At 45.3% G+C, this 21,418-nt stretch overlaps 2 protein-coding genes across 2 annotated transcripts; one reads left to right on the top strand and one right to left on the bottom strand.

Moving 5' to 3' along the window:
- Positions 1-1,902: 1,902 nt before the first annotated feature.
- TBR1 (T-box brain transcription factor 1) lies at positions 1,903-11,285 on the top strand. The gene is made up of 6 exons (XM_081050969.1): positions 1,903-2,688; positions 3,278-3,432; positions 3,795-3,916; positions 4,526-4,684; positions 5,702-5,763; positions 8,780-11,285. The coding sequence occupies exons 1-6, from the start codon at positions 1,997-1,999 to the stop codon at positions 9,636-9,638; spliced, it is 2,049 nt and encodes a 682-aa protein (XP_080907095.1). The 5' UTR covers positions 1,903-1,996; the 3' UTR covers positions 9,639-11,285.
- Positions 11,286-20,466: 9,181 nt separating this feature from the next.
- Positions 20,467-21,194, bottom strand: LOC308498527 (ubiquitin-like FUBI-ribosomal protein eS30 fusion protein; the record flags this gene model as incomplete). Its single annotated transcript, XM_081050756.1, has 2 exons — positions 20,467-20,884; positions 21,025-21,194. The coding sequence occupies 2 exons, from the start codon at positions 21,192-21,194 to the stop codon at positions 20,467-20,469; spliced, it is 588 nt and encodes a 195-aa protein (XP_080906882.1).
- Between the last annotated feature and the right edge of the window lie 224 nt (positions 21,195-21,418).

Consider the following 21,418-nt stretch of genomic DNA (forward strand, 5'->3'; position numbering starts at 1 on the left):
CCCCGCTCTAAAACTGCGCCCTCCTGGGCGTGGGTCGAGTCTGCCCCTGCCCAGGACCCACCCAATGTCCCAAGCGCCCCTCTCCCTCGGAGCTGCCGGGGCCGGGAGAGGGCAGACGCGCTCTCGAAGGCACAGGCCCCCGCGGGCGGAGATGCCCGGCGGTGCCTCCCGCGCGGGAAGTGCGTGTGCCCCGGGGTCTGCGCCCGACGCGGCTCGCCGGCGCTCCTCTGTCTTCCGGGCGGCGGCTCCCTCGGGATCGCCAGGGTGCTGGGAGGCCTGCTCTAGGGCCGCCCGGCGCCCTAGACAATGAGCTAGAGCCGGGTGGCTGGTCTGATCGGAGCTCCGGGCGCGGGGCGGGGAGCGGGGAGGTGGCCTCGCCCGCCGCGAGCCCCCGCAGTGCCCAGCGCAGACCTCCCGCCTGTCAGCCAGCCCGCGGGGCTGAGTGGGCTCCGGCGCGGCGTCCCGGGGAGCCGCTTTGGGCTCCTGAAACCTCTGCTGCTCTTGGCCCTCGGGTCTAGGCGGAAGGCTGGCTCCTCTGCGGAACCCGTGCTGCGAGCTTTCTTCTTACACGTGGGGTCGATTTGGACCTCGTGCTATGTATTTGTGCCAACATCTTTTAAAATTGCTTCTTTTCTCTATTCCTCCTTAGATTCTTTCTCATTTTAATATTACTGGCATGGATTCTTTTCCTCTTCTCCAGATTATATAAACATCACCGCGCACACACACACACACACACACACACACACACACACACACACACGTCTTCAGTAACGATCACTGCGTTGACACCACTTCCACTCTGTCTCCCCAGATCAGTGCTTCTAGCTAACCCATTTGCAGGAAGACTTGGTCCTCTCTTCCTGGCAAGGCTTTTGAACCTGTCGCCAAGCCAGTACCTCAGAGAGAAGAAAGTGCAGTGGGACGCGAGTGATGCAGGACGCCTGCCCCCAGTTAGATGCTCTTCAGATAATACGCAACCAAGCTCGCTGATAAAATATTTAGTTAAGACCTTGTAAGCACCACTGCAAATACATTAAGGCACTTCAGCCCGACAGCTTATGATTATTTCAAAACTTAAAAAGAAGATCCTAGATTGTCACTGTTTCTGTGCTCACCCAAGAAACCGAACCTTCCCGAGGTGGGTGGATGGGTGGGTGAGTTGCTGCTTTTCGCCCCCACTTCTCCCTCCTCCCTCCCACTTTCAGCGTTGTGGCTCTCAGCAGCAGTGATTTATTTATCAAAAAGGTGTACGTTGGGGAGGGGGGGGTTCGCCGAGCACACGCAGGACCTGGTCACAAAGGACTGCCTCAGGTGTTGTGTGCTTCTGTATTAACTGAAAAAGACAGACTCTGGAACTTTTACAGGGCGAGAAGAGGCCACCGGCTCGCGCTTTGTATACTTTGCACTTGAAATCGTTACATTCAACTGAATATTTGGCTCATTCAGATCCGAAAAGTCTCCTAGCACAGTCGAATTTCCTCCTCCTCCCCTCAGCTCAGGAGGAGGGGAGTGGGGGGAAGGTAGCAAAATGTTTACTAAATTGCACGTCTTTGAATCTTCCTAAAGCAGTGGTCACAAAGCTTAAAGGTGACACAACAGTGCTCACGTAAAACCGACACACATTCCCCACCCCCCAAGCCAACAATAAAATCATCCCCTCCAATTTGCCATGATCGTCGCGACCAGGAGCCAGGTGATTATCCTAATTAATGTCTATCTAATTAAATTACTGTCAGCCGTTAACCAATGGCAGGAGCCGTTTCATCGGCTGCACAAGCAGCAAGATCAAAAGTGAGCCTTTTCTGATTGCTGCATAGTGTCAATTGGCCAATCTCTTCTCCCAGGGAAAAAAAAAAAGTAAATCAAACCTTTGAGAAGCATTTGCTAGTTGAAGTGCTTTCTGTCTAGTGAGGGGGTCTGTGGATTTCTAGTTTATGATAAATAGGACTTTAAAAACCAGGGACGGGAGGGTGAGTGTTCAGGTTCTAGAGCTATGCAGCTGGAGCACTGCCTTTCTCCTTCTATCATGCTCTCCAAGAAATTTCTCAATGTGAACAGCAGTTTCCCACATTCAGGCGGATCTGAGCTTGTCTTGCACGATCATCCCATTATCTCGACCACTGACAACCTGGAGAGAAGTTCACCTTTGAAAAAAATTACCAGGGGGATGACGAATCAGTCAGATACAGACAATTTTCCTGACTCCAAAGACTCACCAGGGGACGTCCAGAGAAGTAAACTCTCTCCTGTCTTGGACGGGGTCTCTGAGCTTCGTCACAGTTTCGATGGCTCTGCTGCAGATCGCTACCTCCTCTCTCAGTCTAGCCAGCCACAGTCTGCGGCCACTGCTCCCAGTGCCATGTTCCCGTATCCCGGCCAGCACGGACCCGCGCACCCCGCCTTCTCCATCGGCAGCCCCAGCCGCTACATGGCCCACCACCCAGTCATCACCAACGGAGCCTACAACAGCCTCCTGTCCAACTCCTCGCCGCAGGGCTACCCCGCGGCCGGCTACCCCTACCCACAGCAGTACGGCCACTCCTACCAGGGAGCTCCGTTCTACCAGTTCTCCTCCACACAGCCCGGGCTCGTGCCCGGCAAAGCGCAGGTGTACCTGTGCAACAGGCCCCTTTGGCTGAAATTTCACCGGCACCAAACGGAAATGATCATCACCAAACAGGGAAGGTAATGCTACGTTCTCGGCTGCCGCTGCTTCAGGCGCCGCCCGGGAGCAAGAGCGCCCGGGGTGTGATTGCGGCGGCAGCGACGGTTTGGGGTCGGGAGCCGGGTGGAAGGCGCTCTGCTGCGCCCTCGAGTTGGCTGGTTTTGCAAACGGGGGAAGTGGAAGGTAGAAATCACAGCGGTGATGTTGGGGGTGGGGGGTGATCCCTCTCTAGAAAGATGGTCGGAAAGCCAGTCAGTGGCCGGAGAAAGGCGAGAGACAGAGGGAGAGCCCCGGCCAGCGGCGGGAAATGGAAGGGACGCATCCACGCTCCGATGCACGACAGGTGGAAATGCGGGTCGTCAACCTTGCTCTCTACCTGGGCGGTGATAGCCTGCGGACTCCCCGCTCCAGCTCACCGTCCGATTTCCCCCACTTCGGCCCCACTTCTTTTCCTCCCCCACCACCCCTTTTCTAACGCAGCTAACCTTCGCTACCGACGCTGCGAGAACAAGTTTTGCTTTGCTATCTGGCGCCGCGCTTCTTGCATTTAATCTTTAACATTTATGTTTTTCCCCCTTGTTTTCTCCCCCCCCCCTTTAATTTAAATAGGCGCATGTTTCCTTTTTTAAGTTTTAACATTTCTGGTCTCGATCCCACGGCTCATTACAATATTTTTGTGGATGTGATTTTGGCGGATCCCAATCACTGGAGGTTTCAAGGAGGCAAATGGGTTCCTTGCGGCAAAGCGGACACCAATGTGCAAGGCAAGTCCTTCCAATTAACACGTTTTCCTGACACTTATTTAGGTGAGAATGATTAATTAAAGCCTTTGTGGACTGGCTCGAGCGACTTTTAAAACGATCGGCCAATGACTTCTAAAAGGAAACGAGGGGGACAGGGGGACAGACTGAGCGGCGAGAAGGGGGAGGATTATGCAAAAGCTATTTTAATCCTCCCGTTAATAGGAAGAGAGCGCGGCCTAAAAAAGCCCCAGCTAATGGGCCTCACAGTGGAATAAGGTGTGTGTGTGTGTGTGTGTGTGTGTGTGTGTGTGTGTCCTAAATTGTGAGGAGTTGGGACTGGGCAGTGCCCGGGGCGTATGTAAACAACGTATTTCTTTCTCTAGGAAATCGGGTCTACATGCATCCGGATTCCCCTAACACGGGGGCTCACTGGATGCGCCAAGAAATCTCGTTTGGAAAATTAAAACTTACAAACAACAAAGGAGCTTCAAACAACAATGGGCAGGTCAGTGGCTCAAGCGCTCATCTCTCTCTCTCTCTCTGTCTCTGTCTCTCTCTCTCACACACACATACACACACAACACACAGACACACACACACACACACTCGCACACACGTTCCTCCCTAACGTTCAGTTCGTTCGTTTAAATCAGCATGAGAAACTGGATACATGCTTCTTTGCTTAATTAAAAAGACGTTTAAAAATTCTACTTCCACCCTCCAAAATTATATTAAATAATCTATAAAGTCGTCCTCCTCGCCCTCTGCCCAATTCCCGAGTCTCCGACCTTCTCAAGTACCCCTACTCGATTGATTTCGAGAAGGAAACCCACAGGATCTGCAGGTTGTGACCATCTTTGTTCCTCGCGTTAGGAGGACTAGGAGGAGCTCGGCGGCTGGGTTCTGTACGTCCCCGGTACTCGCACGGGCCTTACTCCCCCAGGAGCGCGGGCTGGCCGCTCCCAGCCGGCGGGTCACCAGCGAGGCGAGTCCGGGCTCGGCCAGCCCAGGGGCGGGCTCCCGCCGGCCTCCGCTCGGCGCGCAGCGCGCAGCTCTGCGCACACCGACCGCGTTAACGCGCAGCCGGGGCTCCGCTTTTCTCTCCGCCGGACAGATGGTGGTGTTACAGTCCTTGCACAAGTACCAGCCCCGCCTGCATGTGGTGGAAGTGAACGAGGACGGCACTGAGGACACCAGCCAGCCCGGCCGAGTGCAGACATTCACCTTCCCCGAGACTCAGTTCATCGCCGTCACCGCCTACCAGAACACCGATGTAAGGAGGGCTGGGGGCTGGGCGCGCGGCGGGCGCGTCCGCTTCTCCCGGCGCCCGCGGGGGGCCCCCCCGACCCACCCGGCTCCGGCCCGAGCGGCGGCCACAGCTGGCTCTGCCGAGCCTTTTAGGCGCAGGGGCAGGGACCTGCTCAGCACCTTCCCTAAATACTTCGCCCAGGGAAGAAACGCTTCCTGTTGGTCTCCGTCGCGGGTCGTCCGGGCGGAGGATGCTAGGGCCTAGGATTTCTACGGCTTCTTCTCTTTGGGATTTTAAATTTATCTCTCAAATTAGAACAGATTTGAATCTGCTTTCTTAAGAAGTCCTCTTCCCTTTAGAAAACAAGCAGATTTCCCCCTACATTTTATTTCTGGCAAGCTGTGCCGTCATCTAAAGAAAAAAAAAATTAAGTCTCAGGAACTGATGACTGAAATAAACAAACATCGCTTTTTGGGTGGTCAAAAGAACAAACGCATTCATACATGTAAAAACTACAATAAATCGAATTACTGTGGGCTATAGAATGAGTTTTCTGGCTTTTGAACCCCATCAGCATTGGCAAGTTTGCAAAAACCAAAACTGATTTTAACATGCCACTTGTAGGTTCTTCAGGTTGTGACTCAGAAGCGACCAACTTTTAACAATATTAAAAATAGGCAATTTTGTTGATTAATTCAAGTGTCTCTTAAAGACTTTTGTCTGGATGAGTGCATTGGGTGTAACAAGCATTTTTAAAATGTGCATTTAACCCAATTTAGAACACATGGGAGAGCTAATTGAAAGCAATGCTTTAGTTTTAGGCATCATTAATTTAAACATGTTCATCATAACTTTCATGATACTTTCTCTTTTCCCTCCTTTCCATCCACTCCCTCAAATTTTTCTGCTAGGAAAACGTTGCTATTTGATGAAACTGTAGGCCTTAAACTCTTGTAAAAAGTGGCATATAATATATCCTCAAACACCCAATCCTCCTATATGGAAGGTGAGGTTATATTAATCTTTTTTTCTCTTTCCCAGATTACACAACTGAAAATAGATCATAACCCCTTTGCAAAAGGATTTCGGGATAATTATGACACGTAAGTAATTTTACACCTTCTTTCTCAAATAGTTGTGCAGTTGGGCTTTAGGTCAAAGGTGGATTGTTGTGTACAAGGCTTTTGGAAGCTAGAATGTGTGAAGATAGTGTTGTTTTTCCCTCCCTTTTGTCGGCTCCCCTTCTCTCTGGTGACCTTCTGGCTTAGTACTTCAGTGGTTTTGGTCAAAGGTTTCCTCCACCTATTTTTAGTTTTCTTTTGAATTACAAAGTTGTTGGTGGGCCTCTGGGGCTGTCTGGCTGTCTGGCTGGCGAAGCTGCCCTGGTTCCCGGGTGCGGGAGTTTTCTGTGGCACTGCAGATGCTCAGCTCAGATTGTCTGTGTCTGAAACCGCCGTATTCTGCCTGAAAGTGCATGTGGCTCTGGCAGTTGTTACAGTCTCCTTGGCATATGTGACTTTTATTTACCCATTTCCAAGTTTTGTGTAATAGTGTTTCCTATGCAAGTTTACTACGGACTGAATTAAAATGTGCACCCACTACAGTCAAGTTCATGAACAGAACTGCTGTTATAATCATTTCAGGCTTTGGGAAGGACCCAGGTGCTGTTGCTGTGTATTATTTATAAGCTTTACGGGGAAAAATATTTCCTCTTCGGTGTGTTTTAATTAAATGTGTTGGTTCCCTGTTCTCCAAGCCTCCCTTACCTATCTTCATTTCTTTTCTATCAAAATGCTGTTCTCTGGGGGCAACAGTAGGTGTAAATGGAGTGCTTTCTGGGCTTGTCTTAGCATTCTTGCTCAGAGTCCAAGTTTAGTGCCTAAGAGTTCAGATAGTGTTATGCAGGAGAATCTACCTCTGGAGTATGGGATGCCCAGATTTTGTTTACTGACCATAAAAAGGAAGGGCACATACATTTTAATTTCACAGCTTGCATTAAGTGCCTGGAATAGAGCTACAAAGTTGAAGATGTTTTTAACTAGACATACATAACATTTATGAAGAAATAAATGGCCACCTCTACTCCATCTCCATATAGATACCAACCTTCCTTCCCAAGAATTTTTATAACAAATTGAAAAGAGAGCCATTGACATTACTGCCTATAACTATCATGTACATCCCCAGAAGTAGTTCAAAGGAAGCAAGCCTCACCAGTGGTTCCCCAGAATAAAAGCTTGGCTCCTCTAGTCCTCACAATCGAAAAGGTGGACGCAGCACAGTGGAAAGTGTGTGGCCCAAGAGACCAGAGTTATTGGTCTCTGTACTATGGGGTCTTGTAGATTTTGAGCTTTTAATTCTGTTGTGAACATCTGTTCCAAAGCATTTTATTTTGCACAAATCAATTTGGTAATCCCAAGTGGGTTGGGACTTGGATGGGCATCTTTTGCAGACTTTTTTTCTTTTAAAATATTGTGGTGGTAAACAGAAAAGATATTTGCACCTTGCTGGTTATTTTTCCTTCCTGCCTTCTTCTATTTACCTTATTTGAAATTGGAATTAAGTTTCAGGAGGGAAATTCTGTGCAGTAATCAGAATGGACCTGAGCAGCTTCAGTGTAACCCTAACCTGCCCTTCCTCTGGCTGACTTTTGTTGGAAAAGCCACCTCCCTTTGATTCTTAAATCACTATTTTTTTCATAAAAAGCTGCTTTACCTACACAAATGGATACTTTAGATTTTTAGGGGTTAGAGAAGAGTAGAATGGTTTATTTGTTACATTCTCCCTTTCCACTGTTATGTTGGTTATTTGGACATGGCTCACTGCTGGAGAAACAGGGAGAGCAGTAAGAGTTCACGGGGACTAGAGAATTGTTTGGCCACTCACCAGGGAATCTCCTCCCCAAAGGATTAAGGTCTGACAAGACTGAGGCTCTCTTTCAAAACAGTCTGTTGATTAAAGATTAAAACATTTATGTGTGAGCTAAATAAAAAGAGAGGCATGTGTGTGTGTATGAGAAAACATTTCTACCAATCTTGATCCAATCTCGGGTTCCCGCTCAATTCTAATGGGATTTTCTAGGCCCAGGGTCTAGAGTTAATCTTTGATTATCCTATCTAAGGTAATTCCCAGTAACACAGTTACTGTCTGGGCAACTACTGATTGGGCAAGTTATTTAAGTTCCCTTTGCTTCAGTTTCATCACCTGTAAAGTGGGGGTAATAATGGTACCTAATTCCAAGGATTGTTGTGATGGTTAAATAAATCACAGTTGTACAGTCCTAGACAACAGTGCCTGGCACATAGTCAAATTGTGTAAGGGTTAGCTATTATTAGTAGGAGATTGCTAGGAGGAGGTTGATAACTGCACTGTAAGAATTTGCCTCAAAGATTCTTTTTACTGGTAGGGGATCAAAAGCTGGGAAGAGAAGGTGTAAGTCAAGAATACTTTTTCTTTGTAAAACAATTTTATTGGTTGGTGACTTTGTTTCTAAGTAGTAATTCTAGTTTGTATTGGTAAAGGTTGGGGTTTAAAAGTCACACATGGGAAAGCAGTCAGTCAGTACTGTGGAAGCTTCCAGCAGCAACACTCCAGTCTCAGAAGACTGGTGAAGGCCAGTCTTTGATTACTATCTGGATGGTCGCGTGCGCGCGTGTGTCAGATGGAAGAAAACTGTCTTGAAAGGGTGGAGGAATGTGTGCCGTGTTTAGAAATTTCGCTCAGAAACTCTCACCCCAGAGGACAGGCCCGCTGAGCAAATAAACCCTTAGTCCTTGGGTTAATCTTCCTTAAGGTGTACATTGATTGGAGACGTGGAATGGGAATTTGCTGCTGTTCTCTCTTGGTCTCCTGTACACTTGGCGAGTGAGAGCGGGGACCAGTTAAGCTTCCTTTGATCTGTATCATTTTTAGGTCCCTGAGTAGACAAACTGGTCCCATTATTATTTCCCGAATTACTTAGGGGAGGATGCAGGTCTGTGACCTTTTGTCTGTCTCTATGCTGGACAGTAAGTTACAGATGGCGAGTGCGGGGTGTGTGAGAAAAGTGGTGGCCTTTCCTTCTGTCCCCCGGAGGGACCTCTGCGCCACCCCTCGGTTCTCTCTCTCCTTCCTTGGCAGGATCTACACTGGCTGTGACATGGACCGCCTGACCCCCTCTCCCAACGACTCCCCGCGCTCGCAGATCGTGCCCGGGGCCCGCTACGCTATGGCCGGCTCTTTCCTGCAGGATCAGTTCGTAAGCAACTACGCCAAGGCCCGCTTCCACCCGGGAGCGGGCGCGGGCCCGGGGCCAGGCACGGACCGCAGCGTGCCGCACACCAACGGGCTGCTGTCGCCGCAGCAGGCCGAGGACCCAGGCGCGCCGTCGCCGCAGCGCTGGTTTGTGACACCGGCCAACAACCGGCTGGACTTCGCCGCCTCGGCCTATGACACAGCCACGGACTTCGCCGGCAACGCTGCCACACTGCTGTCATACGCGGCGGCGGGCGTGAAGGCGCTGCCGCTGCAGGCAGCGGGCTGCACGGGCCGCCCGCTGGGCTACTACGCCGACCCGTCGGGCTGGGGCGCGCGCAGCCCCCCGCAGTACTGCGGCGCCAAATCAGGCTCGGTGCTGCCCTGCTGGCCCAACAGCGCCGCGGCCGCCGCGCGCATGGCCGGCGCCAACCCTTACCTGGGCGAGGAGGCCGAGGGCCTGGCCGCCGAGCGATCACCGCTGCCGCCCGGCGCCGCCGAGGACGCCAAGCCCAAGGACCTGTCCGACTCCAGCTGGATCGAGACGCCCTCCTCCATCAAGTCCATCGACTCCAGCGACTCGGGGATTTACGAGCAGGCCAAGCGGAGGCGGATCTCGCCCGCTGACACGCCGGTGTCCGAGAGCTCGTCACCGCTCAAGAGCGAGGTGCTGGCCCAGCGGGACTGCGAGAAGAACTGCGCCAAGGAGCTAGGCGGCTACTACGGCTTCTACTCTCACAGCTAGGCCGGCCCAGCCCGGCCGCCCCGCGCCCGCCGCGGCCCGGACCCCGCCAGCCCCTCAGCTCTTACCCAGCTCCTCCACCCAGACCCCACCTTGCACACACCCCACTTTCATTTGACCCTCGATTACCGTCTGCAGCGAATAAGTACAGGTCTCCGAGAGTGATTTTAACCATTTTTTTGCACAGCAGTTTCTGCAGTTAGCGCACCGACCTTCAAGTTTGCTGTAAACCGTTTGGTTTTCCTACTTACTCTCCTGTGAAGTTATACTCCTAACAGTACTCCCCGCCTCGTCGTTTTCTCGCCCCCTCCTTCTATTTCTTGTAAAGAAAACTCCTCACCTTCCGGAGACCTGGGCAGTCCTGTCAGGCAGCAGCGATTCGGACCGCCAAGTCTCGGCCTCCCCATTACCCATAGGATGTTGACTCTAGAACCTGGACCCATGCAGCGCGTCCTTTCTTATCCCCGAGTGGATGGATGGATGGTAGGGATGTTAATAATTTCAGTGGAACAAAGCCTGTGAAATGATTGTATATAGTGTTAATTTACTGTAACGAATGGCTAGTTTTTAATCTCATCGTCAAGGCACAAAACCAGTTCATGCTTACCTTTTCATTCATTTTCCTTTCTTTCACTTTTTCTGCACCCACCTTCCCCTTTTTAAAAAATTAATTGTGAGATAACTAACAATATTCTTAAGAAGCTCTGGAAACCTGAAATACTTGATAGATAATGATGGACTTCTCACTTCTCAATCCGTTGCATGAAATAATTACTCTGTGCCCCAGTGCACACAAATGGCTAAGGAGAATCCGACCAAACACCGGTGAAGGATAGGTGTCTGTTCATAGGCAAGTCAATTAAGTGACATGATACCTGCAAAGCAAAGTTAACTGGAGTTGTATGTTTTCCCCTCATTCCTTCTAAATAGAATAGCTCAACATAGCAATATTATTTTGCCTTATTTGTTTTTCCCCAAAGTGCCAAATTCATTACTGGTCTGTGCAGGTGCCAAATATGCTGACAAACTGTTTCTGAATATCTTTTCAGTACCCCCCCTCCACCTTTATATGCTGTAAATCTTTGTAATGAATATTCCACTAATGATATAGATGACTGAATTGTTGGTAACTATAGTGTAGTCTAGTGAAGATGAATTGTGTGAGTTGTATATTTTACTGCATTTTAGTTTTGAAAATGATTTCACCACCACCTAGAAACAGCTGAAATTTGACTTCTTTGGGAAAACACTAGCATTAATGCAAGTAAGACTGACTCCCCCCCACCAAGTCTTGTTATATTTGATAAGGAGCATTAATCCCCCTGAAAATAGATTAGTAAGATTTCTAATGTTGTGTAGCAAACCTATACTTTTTTTTGTATTTTAAAGTTAATGTGAAATATGCATCATATATAATATACAATCTAGATTCCAGTCAACAGGGGGATTTTTTTCCTAATAGGAATTCAGGGTCTAAACGTGTGTATATTTTGGCTCTTCTGTAAATCTAATGTTGTGATTTTTATATTTGTTTCGTTTTGTCTGTGAACTGAATAATTTATACAAGTACACACTCCATTGAGAAACGTTTTGTTTTTTGCTCGTTTGTATTGTCTGTGTATAAAAAGGAAAATAAATCTGGTAAAACACTATGGTGTTTGAACGCAGTTTACAGTTTGAAAATAATTATTATAGGCGATTACTTTTAAGGGTTAAGGAAAAAGAGCCTATCCCCACTTCAATATGAGGCCGTCTGTTTAATGGGAACCATCTCCCACTTTCCCCTTAAATTTGTTTTATAGCACTACTAGTAATTTCTTTTTGCTTCTTATTTACAATTACTTGGTTTCCTGTAAGTCGTTTCACTTTGTTGCACTCATTTTTTTTTCCAGGAAAATGTATGCACTTCCTCATCATATCTGTCTGATCTTTCTGAACTTGGAAATAATGCAAGCAGGAAAAAGGAGGGTCTTTAATAAGGAGTTAAGAATTTCTTTAAATTTCACAAAGTAAGGCGTGAGCCTTTGGGCAAGAATAGGGTGTAATTTAAATGCATGTCAAATTAGGCCGTTGGCCGCAGGTTTATGTAGAAGTTAAAAATTCCGGCCTTTAAATACGAGGCCTTGGAGGCGAGTGTCGAATCCGTAAATGCAAACACAGAATGACCTACATTTCTTAAGTGGATGGCTTTGGGGGGCGGGGTGGATTGGGTGAGGATGGAAGGACCAACTCGTGAAAGGTCAGTTTTTAACCACTGAACATAAAACTTGCGTTGGGGCGTATGTGGGGGCGCGACTCCATCCTTTCTACAGTGGAATCCCTGTGCCAGTCCTGCCCAACCCAGATCCCCATCCCAGGGGAACAAATGCAGAAAATGTGGATATCCCAGCTGGGGGGTTGCTGCGTCTCACTCCAGGAGTCTGCAGAGCTCTGCCTTTACCTCGTGCGTGGAGAAGAGAATTTTGTACGTTTGTCTCCCCAGAGGAAGGAGATCCAGGAAAAAAGGTGGAAAATGGTTCCACATTCTTGCTTAGTCTGGGCCGATCTCAGGCCACGGGACTAAATTTACCATCACCTAGGGATTGTCCTGTGTCACCTTTGCAATTTGACAGATGCTAGTATGAGGCTTCAAAGTTCCAATTAAAATGAAAATTAGAGGGGGCGGGGAACAAAACCGATTTGCCTTCCCTGGACCGTTTCGCCACTAGACGGCGTTCCGCGGAGTTTTGTCTGCCACCTCGAAAGCAGATGACTGATTTCTCCTTTGTGTTTTTCTCCCTTCCCACACCTAAGAACTAAACAAGAGGACGAAAAAGTACAAACCACGGTGCCTGGGTAGCGAGTGAAGCCGAGCAGTGTATTCTTGTGACCTCCTACTGGGGCTGCCGAGGACAGGCGCACGTGCAGTGGGGAGGGCGCCGGGGATCGGGAGCGCGGCGCCGGGCCAGGCCCGCCGCCCTCGGGCCGGACTCACTGCGAGAGCGAGCAAAGGAGTCGGTGGCACGTGCGGAAGCGAAGCTCTTAGAAGCCGAGGATAGATTTCACAGGAACGCAGTGCCTTGTACTAAAAGACGCACTTTAGCTGCTATTAGGAAGTATTTAGAAAATTAGGGAGGTCGTTTCCCTTGCAGCTCTGCCACCATCTGCTGTGTGGACTGAGTCAGCGTGAGGTAAATTTGCAGCTACGCGCTGCTCTCGGAGGCAGTGTGCTTTCCTGTCCCTCTCCAGCATGATTATTTCCCCTCGCTTCCAAGAAGTCTTGGGTGTCGAGTGAAGTGACACTGTCTAGGTAGCAGAAGAGCTGCTGCTGTTCCAAGGACATCAGAGTTTGGATCTGGGAGGGCCGGTGGGAACCAAAGTTCGCGTCCGGGGTTAGATTTCGAGTTGCCTTTTTATCTCTGTGAGGGTAGGGGTCACGGTAAGGACCGACAGGGATGACGAGTCCTCCCGGTTACCTGCCGATGTCCTCAGGTTTCCAAAGGGTATCTTCAAAAAGGAAGGAAAAAGAAGGCGAGCGTGCGGCTAGCACTTTATTCTTGCTCACGCCTTCCCACCACTCACAGTCCGCGCCATTTTAAGTCGCTTTCAACCACCCGCTTGGGGCTGGGCGCTGCAGCGGGCTGGCGCGGCTCGAGCGGAAGGGGGCTGCTCCCGCGGTTCGCGGCCTTCGAGGCGGGCGCTGTGGGGCGGGAAAGACGAGGGCGGGAACCCAGCGCGCCGCGGTGCAGGGCTGCGGCCGCAGGCGGCAGGTGGGTCCTGCTCGGTAGGCGAGGCCGCAGCGTGGCCCGGGCCTAGCGCCGTCCGGGTGCACTGAGCCCCGGCCAGCGCCGACGGGAGTCTGCGGGAGCCCGGCTGGGGGTAGGGCCGTGGCGGAAGCCTGGCCTCCGCTGCCGAGCCTGGGCCGAGGCTGTCTAGCTTCCCCGATTGGGCGTGCGGGCGGCTGCAACGTGGCTGTCCCGGCCGCCAGTGCAGACCGGGCGTCCAGGTTAGGGGTCCAGGCACCGAATCCAGGCCGCGAGCGCAGACGCGGAGTCCAGGCCCAGGTCTAGGCCCGACGTCCACCTGGGCGGTTCTAGTCCCAGGAGGGCGCGGCCTTCCCGCGGGTAGCTTCTCAAGAGCCACGCAACGACTAGGATTTAGGACGTGAATGCGTTTGTAGGCCTAGCAGAAACTCACAGAACAGTGTGTTTGAACGATCAGGTTGTTTCTGTCTCTTTCGCACTGACTTACATCACCCAAGGTCTCGAAACGTAGTAATTTAGGGTCTATAGAGAACTTTCTGACCCCTCTTCCCTCCTGCAGTTACCTTTTCTTATAAATCCTACTGCTAAAACTGTTTGTGACTCACCTTCTTTGTGATGTTAAGTACTCATCTTTTTAGCACTGAAGCTGTCAAGGATGTTCTACTTTTCTGTTTAGGGTGCGAGCTAGAAACAAAAGCTTTGTTGAATACAGGCCATTTATAATTACAGGAGAATTAAAATCTATGGAGATATTTGGGCGAAGTGTTTAAAGTGTTCATAGGTGGTTTATAAAATGTTCAGTCTGTCCTCAGGTGCAGCATCTATTTTTGTGTGTGTATTATTTTATCTTGTAGGCATTTTAGCCATGGGGATAGGGAGAAAACAAGCGTAGAACTTATGATCGCGTGTGAAAACAAACCAATCTAGATCCCCAAAGGATACAGCAGCAATTAATATTTTTAGATAAACTTATGAAGAAGTCAGCAACTTTAAATACCAGTGATAAACATTCAATTTTTAAAATTTACTCTGGTATGTGGGTAATTGTTTGGTGAACTTTAATATTTGAAAGAGTAAATTTTTAGCCTAATATCTGTAAAATCAGCCTTTTAAAAGGGTGTCGAGACTTTTCATGCACCTCAAATGTGATTGATCTATTGACATTACAATCTGAGTGCAAGATTTATTTTTGGACCCTCAGATTTTCTTTTGCCAGAACAGTAAAGTAAGAGTTTCTCAGGGAAGACAGGGACAAACTAGGTAAGGTTTCAGGCATGATGCTTGGTTTCATTCAATTACTTAGAGATTTGTGTGTCTTCCTGGTTGCATGTCTTCAGCTTGTGAATTAGGTTGCAACATATTTAAAAACATATTCACTTGAAAGAAAACCCCACTGCTTTCATGTCAAGTAAACTTGATGGCATACAAGTCACTGGTCTCATCTGAGCTGATTATATCCACCATGCATGTATTTTACACCCACAGTATGGTTTGTAGCAGTGTTCAAGGCATGGCGTGAAAAGTTTTATTTGAATAGTTCCATTAAAGCAATAAAAAAATATGGCTTAATAGACCTTCTTAATAGATAGCTCCCCCTCTTACTATGCTAAGTCTGAAATAAACATGTAATCTAGTATTAGGAACATGTCATTTAGAAGATTCTTGCTGGTAATATTTAATTTAATAAACATACTAACTGTGACATTATTAATGCAATGAAGCTTGTACCACAAGCTGATTCTTTCAGGTTTGACCTATTACTTATCATTAGATTCCTTAAAAACGTATCCTGTGATTTATAACTTGAATTTTATATTAAAATTATTTTGGCCTTCAACTCTTTAAAAATATCTGCATGACAGGGCATTCGTTTATATACAAATCATTTATCTTGGGTATAATTTTTATGAAGAGGGACACAATTTTTATGAAGAGGAAGAGTGAATTTAGGGGGGAGAGAACATCTCTAGAGATATGTCTCTGGTCATTTTAGCCAATGTAGTTATTTCCAATACTAGTAGGAAAAAAGAATATAAGATTAACTTTAATTTTGGGGGCAAGGTTTATATTAGTATATATATATGTATATATATATGTATATATATACAAACTCACACATATATATATATACACACACATATACATTTTTAGTATATATATAATATAACAGGTTTTATATACTATATGGTTCTACTCAGTTTTAAGAAATGGCAAGTTAATTGAACTTTCTGGCTGAAAATTTAAACAAAACAAATCTTGTTTATATTAGGTTTAGTGCTTATATTAGGTTGATTCAGGTTTTGGTTTAGTACATATCTTCATGTTAGCAAAAGTATACTATATGGGTAAAAGCCTTTTCATTACAATCTTATGTCAGGTTCCTAAAAAAAGAAAAAAAGTCAACAATGTTCTCAAACCACAGGATCTTCCTAGCTCACATATCAACTTTTTCAAGATGTATTTGTCTTTTATTTTGTCATTCCTTGTATGAAAGGGAAGGCATTTTTCAATCTTAGGATAATTCAGAAGCAATTTTTTGGTTCTCAGTTAATTCAGTTTCATCTTAAAAGTTCAAATTTAGCAAAGCACATGTTCCCTTGTGCATGCCAAGTGTGATAAAAACTAGTCGAAAAATAAAACCATTGCAAACAAGTAGAGCACTGCACTTCACTGCATACTATGCAGGCCGCAGCATTTCTAGGTCTGATGATGTCTGCCTGCTGGGCTGCCATTTGTGGGTACAAGTAAGGCTGCCTTTGAAAGTTGATAGAAGGCACTACAGTTTTGGATATGTGTATTTGAATTATGTATTTTAAATATCCTTTGAACAATGATATGCACACCCACGAACATTCAGATATTTGCTCTCTTCTATCAACAAAAGGTTATTCTTTACAGCCTCCGGGATGTGGATGTTTTGTTCTCCCTCTGCATGAGGAGATACTTTCTTTGACTGTATCTAAAATGTGAATTAGCAAAATCATCCCCCTTTTGTTATGTTGTCAAATTATAGGCTACTTTGTGGAATTATAACTATCTTAATAGTTTTATCTTTGTATTAACAATATTAAGCTATCACATATGTATTTTTAAGTTTAACGTGCTTGAACTTCAATAAATAAAATATACATACGAGCTATATAGATTCAGTTTAGGCCATCCACAATCAACAATGACATTTTCTGAGAACTATTCTGTTATCCCATAGATTTCCATTATTTTGAATTGCTTGCTCAATTGGGAATTTACTAAAGGCCAAATCATTATTTCTAATTAAAAATGTTTCAAAGTTAGTACTTTTATAAACTGATGTGTTTTTTTTAACTAAAAATTTTATAATTTTGGCTGATTTTACCAAATAATAGCAATGTTTACTACTCAGCGTCTTCCTTTGAGTAAACAGAAGCTGTAATGAGGATTTACTCTTTCACAGTTTGCTTACCATTGAATGCTATGTATTTTGTTCAAATAAAATCTTTTTTTCCTACCTGTCTTAATTTGCTATATATTTTTAAAAATTGTGTTCTTAATAATCCTTAGGGCTCACTTACCTTAAGGGATTCACTTTTCTTAATTTATGCTCACATTCTGCTTTGTTCCTGTGGAGAAAGTCAAAGAAACATACTGACTTCCTCCTCAACAAATTTGTTCTTTCCTCCTCCAATTCTGCTGTCTCCCTGACACTCATTTTGCCCTTGTTGACTCTCTTGCCAACAACTTTTTTTAACCTACTCTTTTTTTCTCATGCTACCTCCCTGAACCTGAATCTTTGTAAAAATCTATGCTTGATTCATCAGTTTGTTTACTGCAGGTCAGAATTTTTACGCTTTCCCTAAAAACAATTGTAAAGTTTTCAGGACAAACATCAGATACAATATGTCTTTTTATTTAACCTCTCCCACATTGGTTTTTCATTTCATGCTTTTTCCCTAAATACTTCTATAATCATTTCATCTTTCAACATTCACTTTATTCTGTTATCTTTTTTGTGTGTGTTTGTGAAAAGACAACTTATTAAATATTTTTGTCTTTTACCGGTATTTCTGTTTTCTTCTTTACCCATAACATTCTTAGCTATGTGAGGCACTCCATTTATCCCTGTTCTCTTTTGTACTTGGGACCCAATGCTTTCTTTGATCCTTTTCAATTCAGCTTCCTCATTTGCACAGACATCAGAATCTTTCTTACTACGTTTACTAGTGTGCTCTTAACCACATGTAATGGCCTTATTACAGACTAATCTTTATTCTCTTAGCTATTTAAAGTCATAATTAGCCCTTTGGGTGATTCAGAATCATGGATTCTGCAAGTACTTCACTTGCCCTTCCTTCTTCCAGCTTTTCTTTCATGGTTCTCTCTGCTTGCTTGCTTATTTATTTATGCAGTTTACAGGTTTCTATAGGATTGCTTATCACGGGATGTTTCCTCACATACCTGTCCTAAGAAAAGTTGCTAGACACGTATGACGGAAGAATGGGGTGGGAGAAAGATGATCTGGTAGTAGTTTTCTTAATATATTCCTTCCACTCATTGTCTAACAGCCTTCACCTACTTGATGGTTTCTTGTTTCTTGTAGCCTGATACATTTTAATTGACATGCTGGGTTTTTCTGTTTGTCCTTCCTTGAACCGTCTGATACCAACTCATGTTCTGTTTAACCTTTCTCCTTTAACTTATGTTAAACTTAAGTTTAACATAATGAAAATTAAAATGAATTTTTAAAAATTTAATTTTTGGTTAATATCAATTTAATGCCTTAAGGAGATTGCAATATGAAGTACACACATGCCAACGCCATTAAGAAAGAAGGGTTTTTTTAGGGCAATACAATTGGTGTGTACTATATCATATTAGTGACATCACTATCAGCCTTTTCTCTACATAGCTACAAAAAAATAAAATACCAAACCTAACAGATGCAGGCCTCATAGATCATGAGAAACAGCTCTACTTGCATCACTGCTTCTTTAGGAAACTGTTCCTGAGTTTAAAGTTACACAGATTTTAATTTCATTTTCAATTTTTTTGGTGTTCTATGGTAATCTTTCAAAATATAAAAGTGTGTCTGTGTACGTGTATGTGTGTATCATACCATGATGAGATGGAGAACAAGAACATAAAATCAAGAAAAGTGAGGGGTGGGGGGGGGGGCGGACGCAGCCGGATGGCTCAGTTGGTTAGAGCACGATCTCTGAACAACAGGGTTGCTGGTTCAATTCCTACACGCCCTTCACAACTAGATTGAGGACAACAAGCTGCTGCTGAGATTGAGCAATTTGGAACTGATGGGCCCTGAAGAAACACACTGTTCCCCAATATTCCCTAATAAAATTAAAAGAAAAGTGAGTGGGGGAATTTTTGATACTCCTTGCATTCTGAGGCCCTAGGTACTATCATGTTTGTGTGCTTTTTAAGGAGCTCCGATTGGAGCGTGAAGAAGTACCTTTTTAATAATCTCTTAACTATGAAAATAGTTGTCTACTTTTAAGTACTAGAATCAAGAGCCTTTATATTAATCACTTAATTTGCACACAGTATAGTTTCTGTTTGAGTAAGAAAATGCCACCATGTCAAAGAAATGTTCACATAACTGAAAATTTGTAGTTGGTTCCACGGCAATTTAGACGTAACATACCTGCATAAAATTTGTTCTGAAAATATTGATCTCAAAGGAACACTGGAGAAAACACTGGACACTTCTATGATTTTCAATATTCTCGTTTGTAAAATAAAATTATAATAAAATCTTTCATGTATCTTCTAGTTTTAAAGAAGAACTTTGCTTTTTGGGGACCTCTGCCTTTCATCCGTGGCTTTCAAAGTTTTTAACAGGTACAGTAATAAATATGTACACACACACACACACACACACACATTTCACAAAATGTTTTTCCTTTACCACATTGAATATACTCTGATATTTTTTATTTTATGTTCAATTCCATTGAAAAGAAAATTCTGGTTATGAACTAGTAAATTTATTTCATGATTCTCTGATGGACAGGGACTCAGAATATGAAAAACATTGTGTAGTGACATTGTTAACATGACTAGCCTAAAATGTCCTCAGTTTCCTCTTACATCTCTACATTTTAATATTTCTTTTGTAGAATGGCAGAATATACATATCAGCAAAATAGAGTGAATCACTTTTTTTTAACTAACCTACTTGAGTATATAGCATACGGGTTGTGTGGGTATAAAGACCGAGAGAATGTCCTTTACAATGTTCTTTCTGTTATGATCTGCATTTAAAAAAATCTTTATATTCTCTGTTTGAAATTGCTATATTTTATTTAAGACTTAATCTTAAATTTATTTTTTTCTAGGCATGTGCCATTTTTCTCTCTCTCGTGCACATACACATACTTACTCCAAGCATATTGATTTATTGAAATCTGGGTCACTTCTAGTTTTGGGGATAAGCAGGCCCATACTTGCTGGTGTGGTACTTTACATGAACTTCCCCTTTCCCTTTCTTGACACTAAGGCGCAGCTGGATGGAGGGAGGAGAATAGCAGTAACTTCTCATATTCTTTACCCATTTTTTTTTAAGGAGCGCGCAGCTCACAGTGGCTCATGTGGGGATCCAACGGGCAATCTTGATGTTATCAGCACCACGCTCTAACCAACTGAGCTAACCAGCCACCCATTTCACATCCTTTAGATCAGGGACTTCCCATTAGAATCACTGAGGGAGCTTTTAAAAATTCTGTTGCTCAGATTCCCACCCCATTCCAAATAAATAAGAATGTGAGTGTCTGGTGAAAGCCACTTATTAGTGCTTTTTAAAGATTGCTAGGTGACTCCAAGGTGCAACAAAATCTGGGAGTCACTCCTCTAGGTTTTTGTATGATTTATTTGTCTGTTTCTGTAGTGAAAGAAAAGGTAGAGGTGTTTTTGTTGTTGTTGTTGTTTTAAGTTTAGTCACTATTAACCATGGTAGCAAACTGACTGGTAATGGAAACTTTTTTAAAAACAAAAATAAGTACATAGATTTAAAAAGAACTATTTTCAAATAACTTTCTATTTTTTTGGGGGGTGGGGGATAAGTGGCTTTATCGGAGAAAGCAAGGATCACAAAGGACTTAAGAGTTGGCACTGGGGCCCTTCTTCCTGCCAAAGGTAGGCACAACATTGACAAAACGCTGGTTGTACTGCATCCGCCGCTTGGTTCGGCCAGTCTTCTTCTCCTGTTTGGCCACCTGGGGAGTCTGACCTCTTACTTTCCCAGCATGAGCCAGGGATCCATGATGGACTTTACCTCCAAGCATGTGTCCGGCTACTTCTGGAGTGGTCAGAGCCTCCACCCCACACCGGCCCAGGGTAACTTCATCCTCTAGGCGCGTGCCTGCCAGGAGCACGACTCGACCTTCTGGAGCGATGCCCTCTAGCGAGGTTATGTGGGCCTTGATCTGGGCAACCGTCTCTTGGCTGGTCACCTTGAGGGTGTGTAGACCTTGGGCGGGAACAAAGAGCCGCCTCTCGGTGACTGAACTGCAGCCGCTACCGTGAAGATGGAGTTGAGAAAGAGGAAGGAGCAAGGGCCCACTTTTTATTTTTTTAAACACTGTGACAGTATGGTCATGTTTTAGAACCGAGAGTTTATCTTCGTGACTATCAGGTAAAAGCAACCTAAAGGACACTGTCTTCTCACTTTCTGTGTAGAAGAACCATTTGTACTCCTCCTGCTTATCATGATTAAATCAGTGCTATCTCTGGAAACTATACAGTCATCCCTGAGGTAGCCTTTATCTGGATGGTCTAAAATTGGAAGGTCCTCTGCAAGCATTGCATGTTTGACATCTGATGTCATCCTCAAAAGAATACATGCCAGTGTATCCAGAATAATCCTAATCCGTGGAACAAATATAGAATTCTAGGGTGGGAAGTCAAAATAGCAATGCCAGCTATATATCATATTTCAATTTGGTATGGAGAGATTACCTCCAAAACGTGTTAGATGGAAAAAGTTCTTCCCCTTCATATAGGCCAGATACAAGCAGCATACTCAGAGAGCTTCACAGGCCACCGCGGCCT

This window comes from Rhinolophus hipposideros (assembly GCF_964194185.1).
Source record: "Rhinolophus hipposideros genome assembly, chromosome: 6".
Classification (NCBI taxonomy): Eukaryota; Metazoa; Chordata; class Mammalia; order Chiroptera; family Rhinolophidae; genus Rhinolophus; species Rhinolophus hipposideros.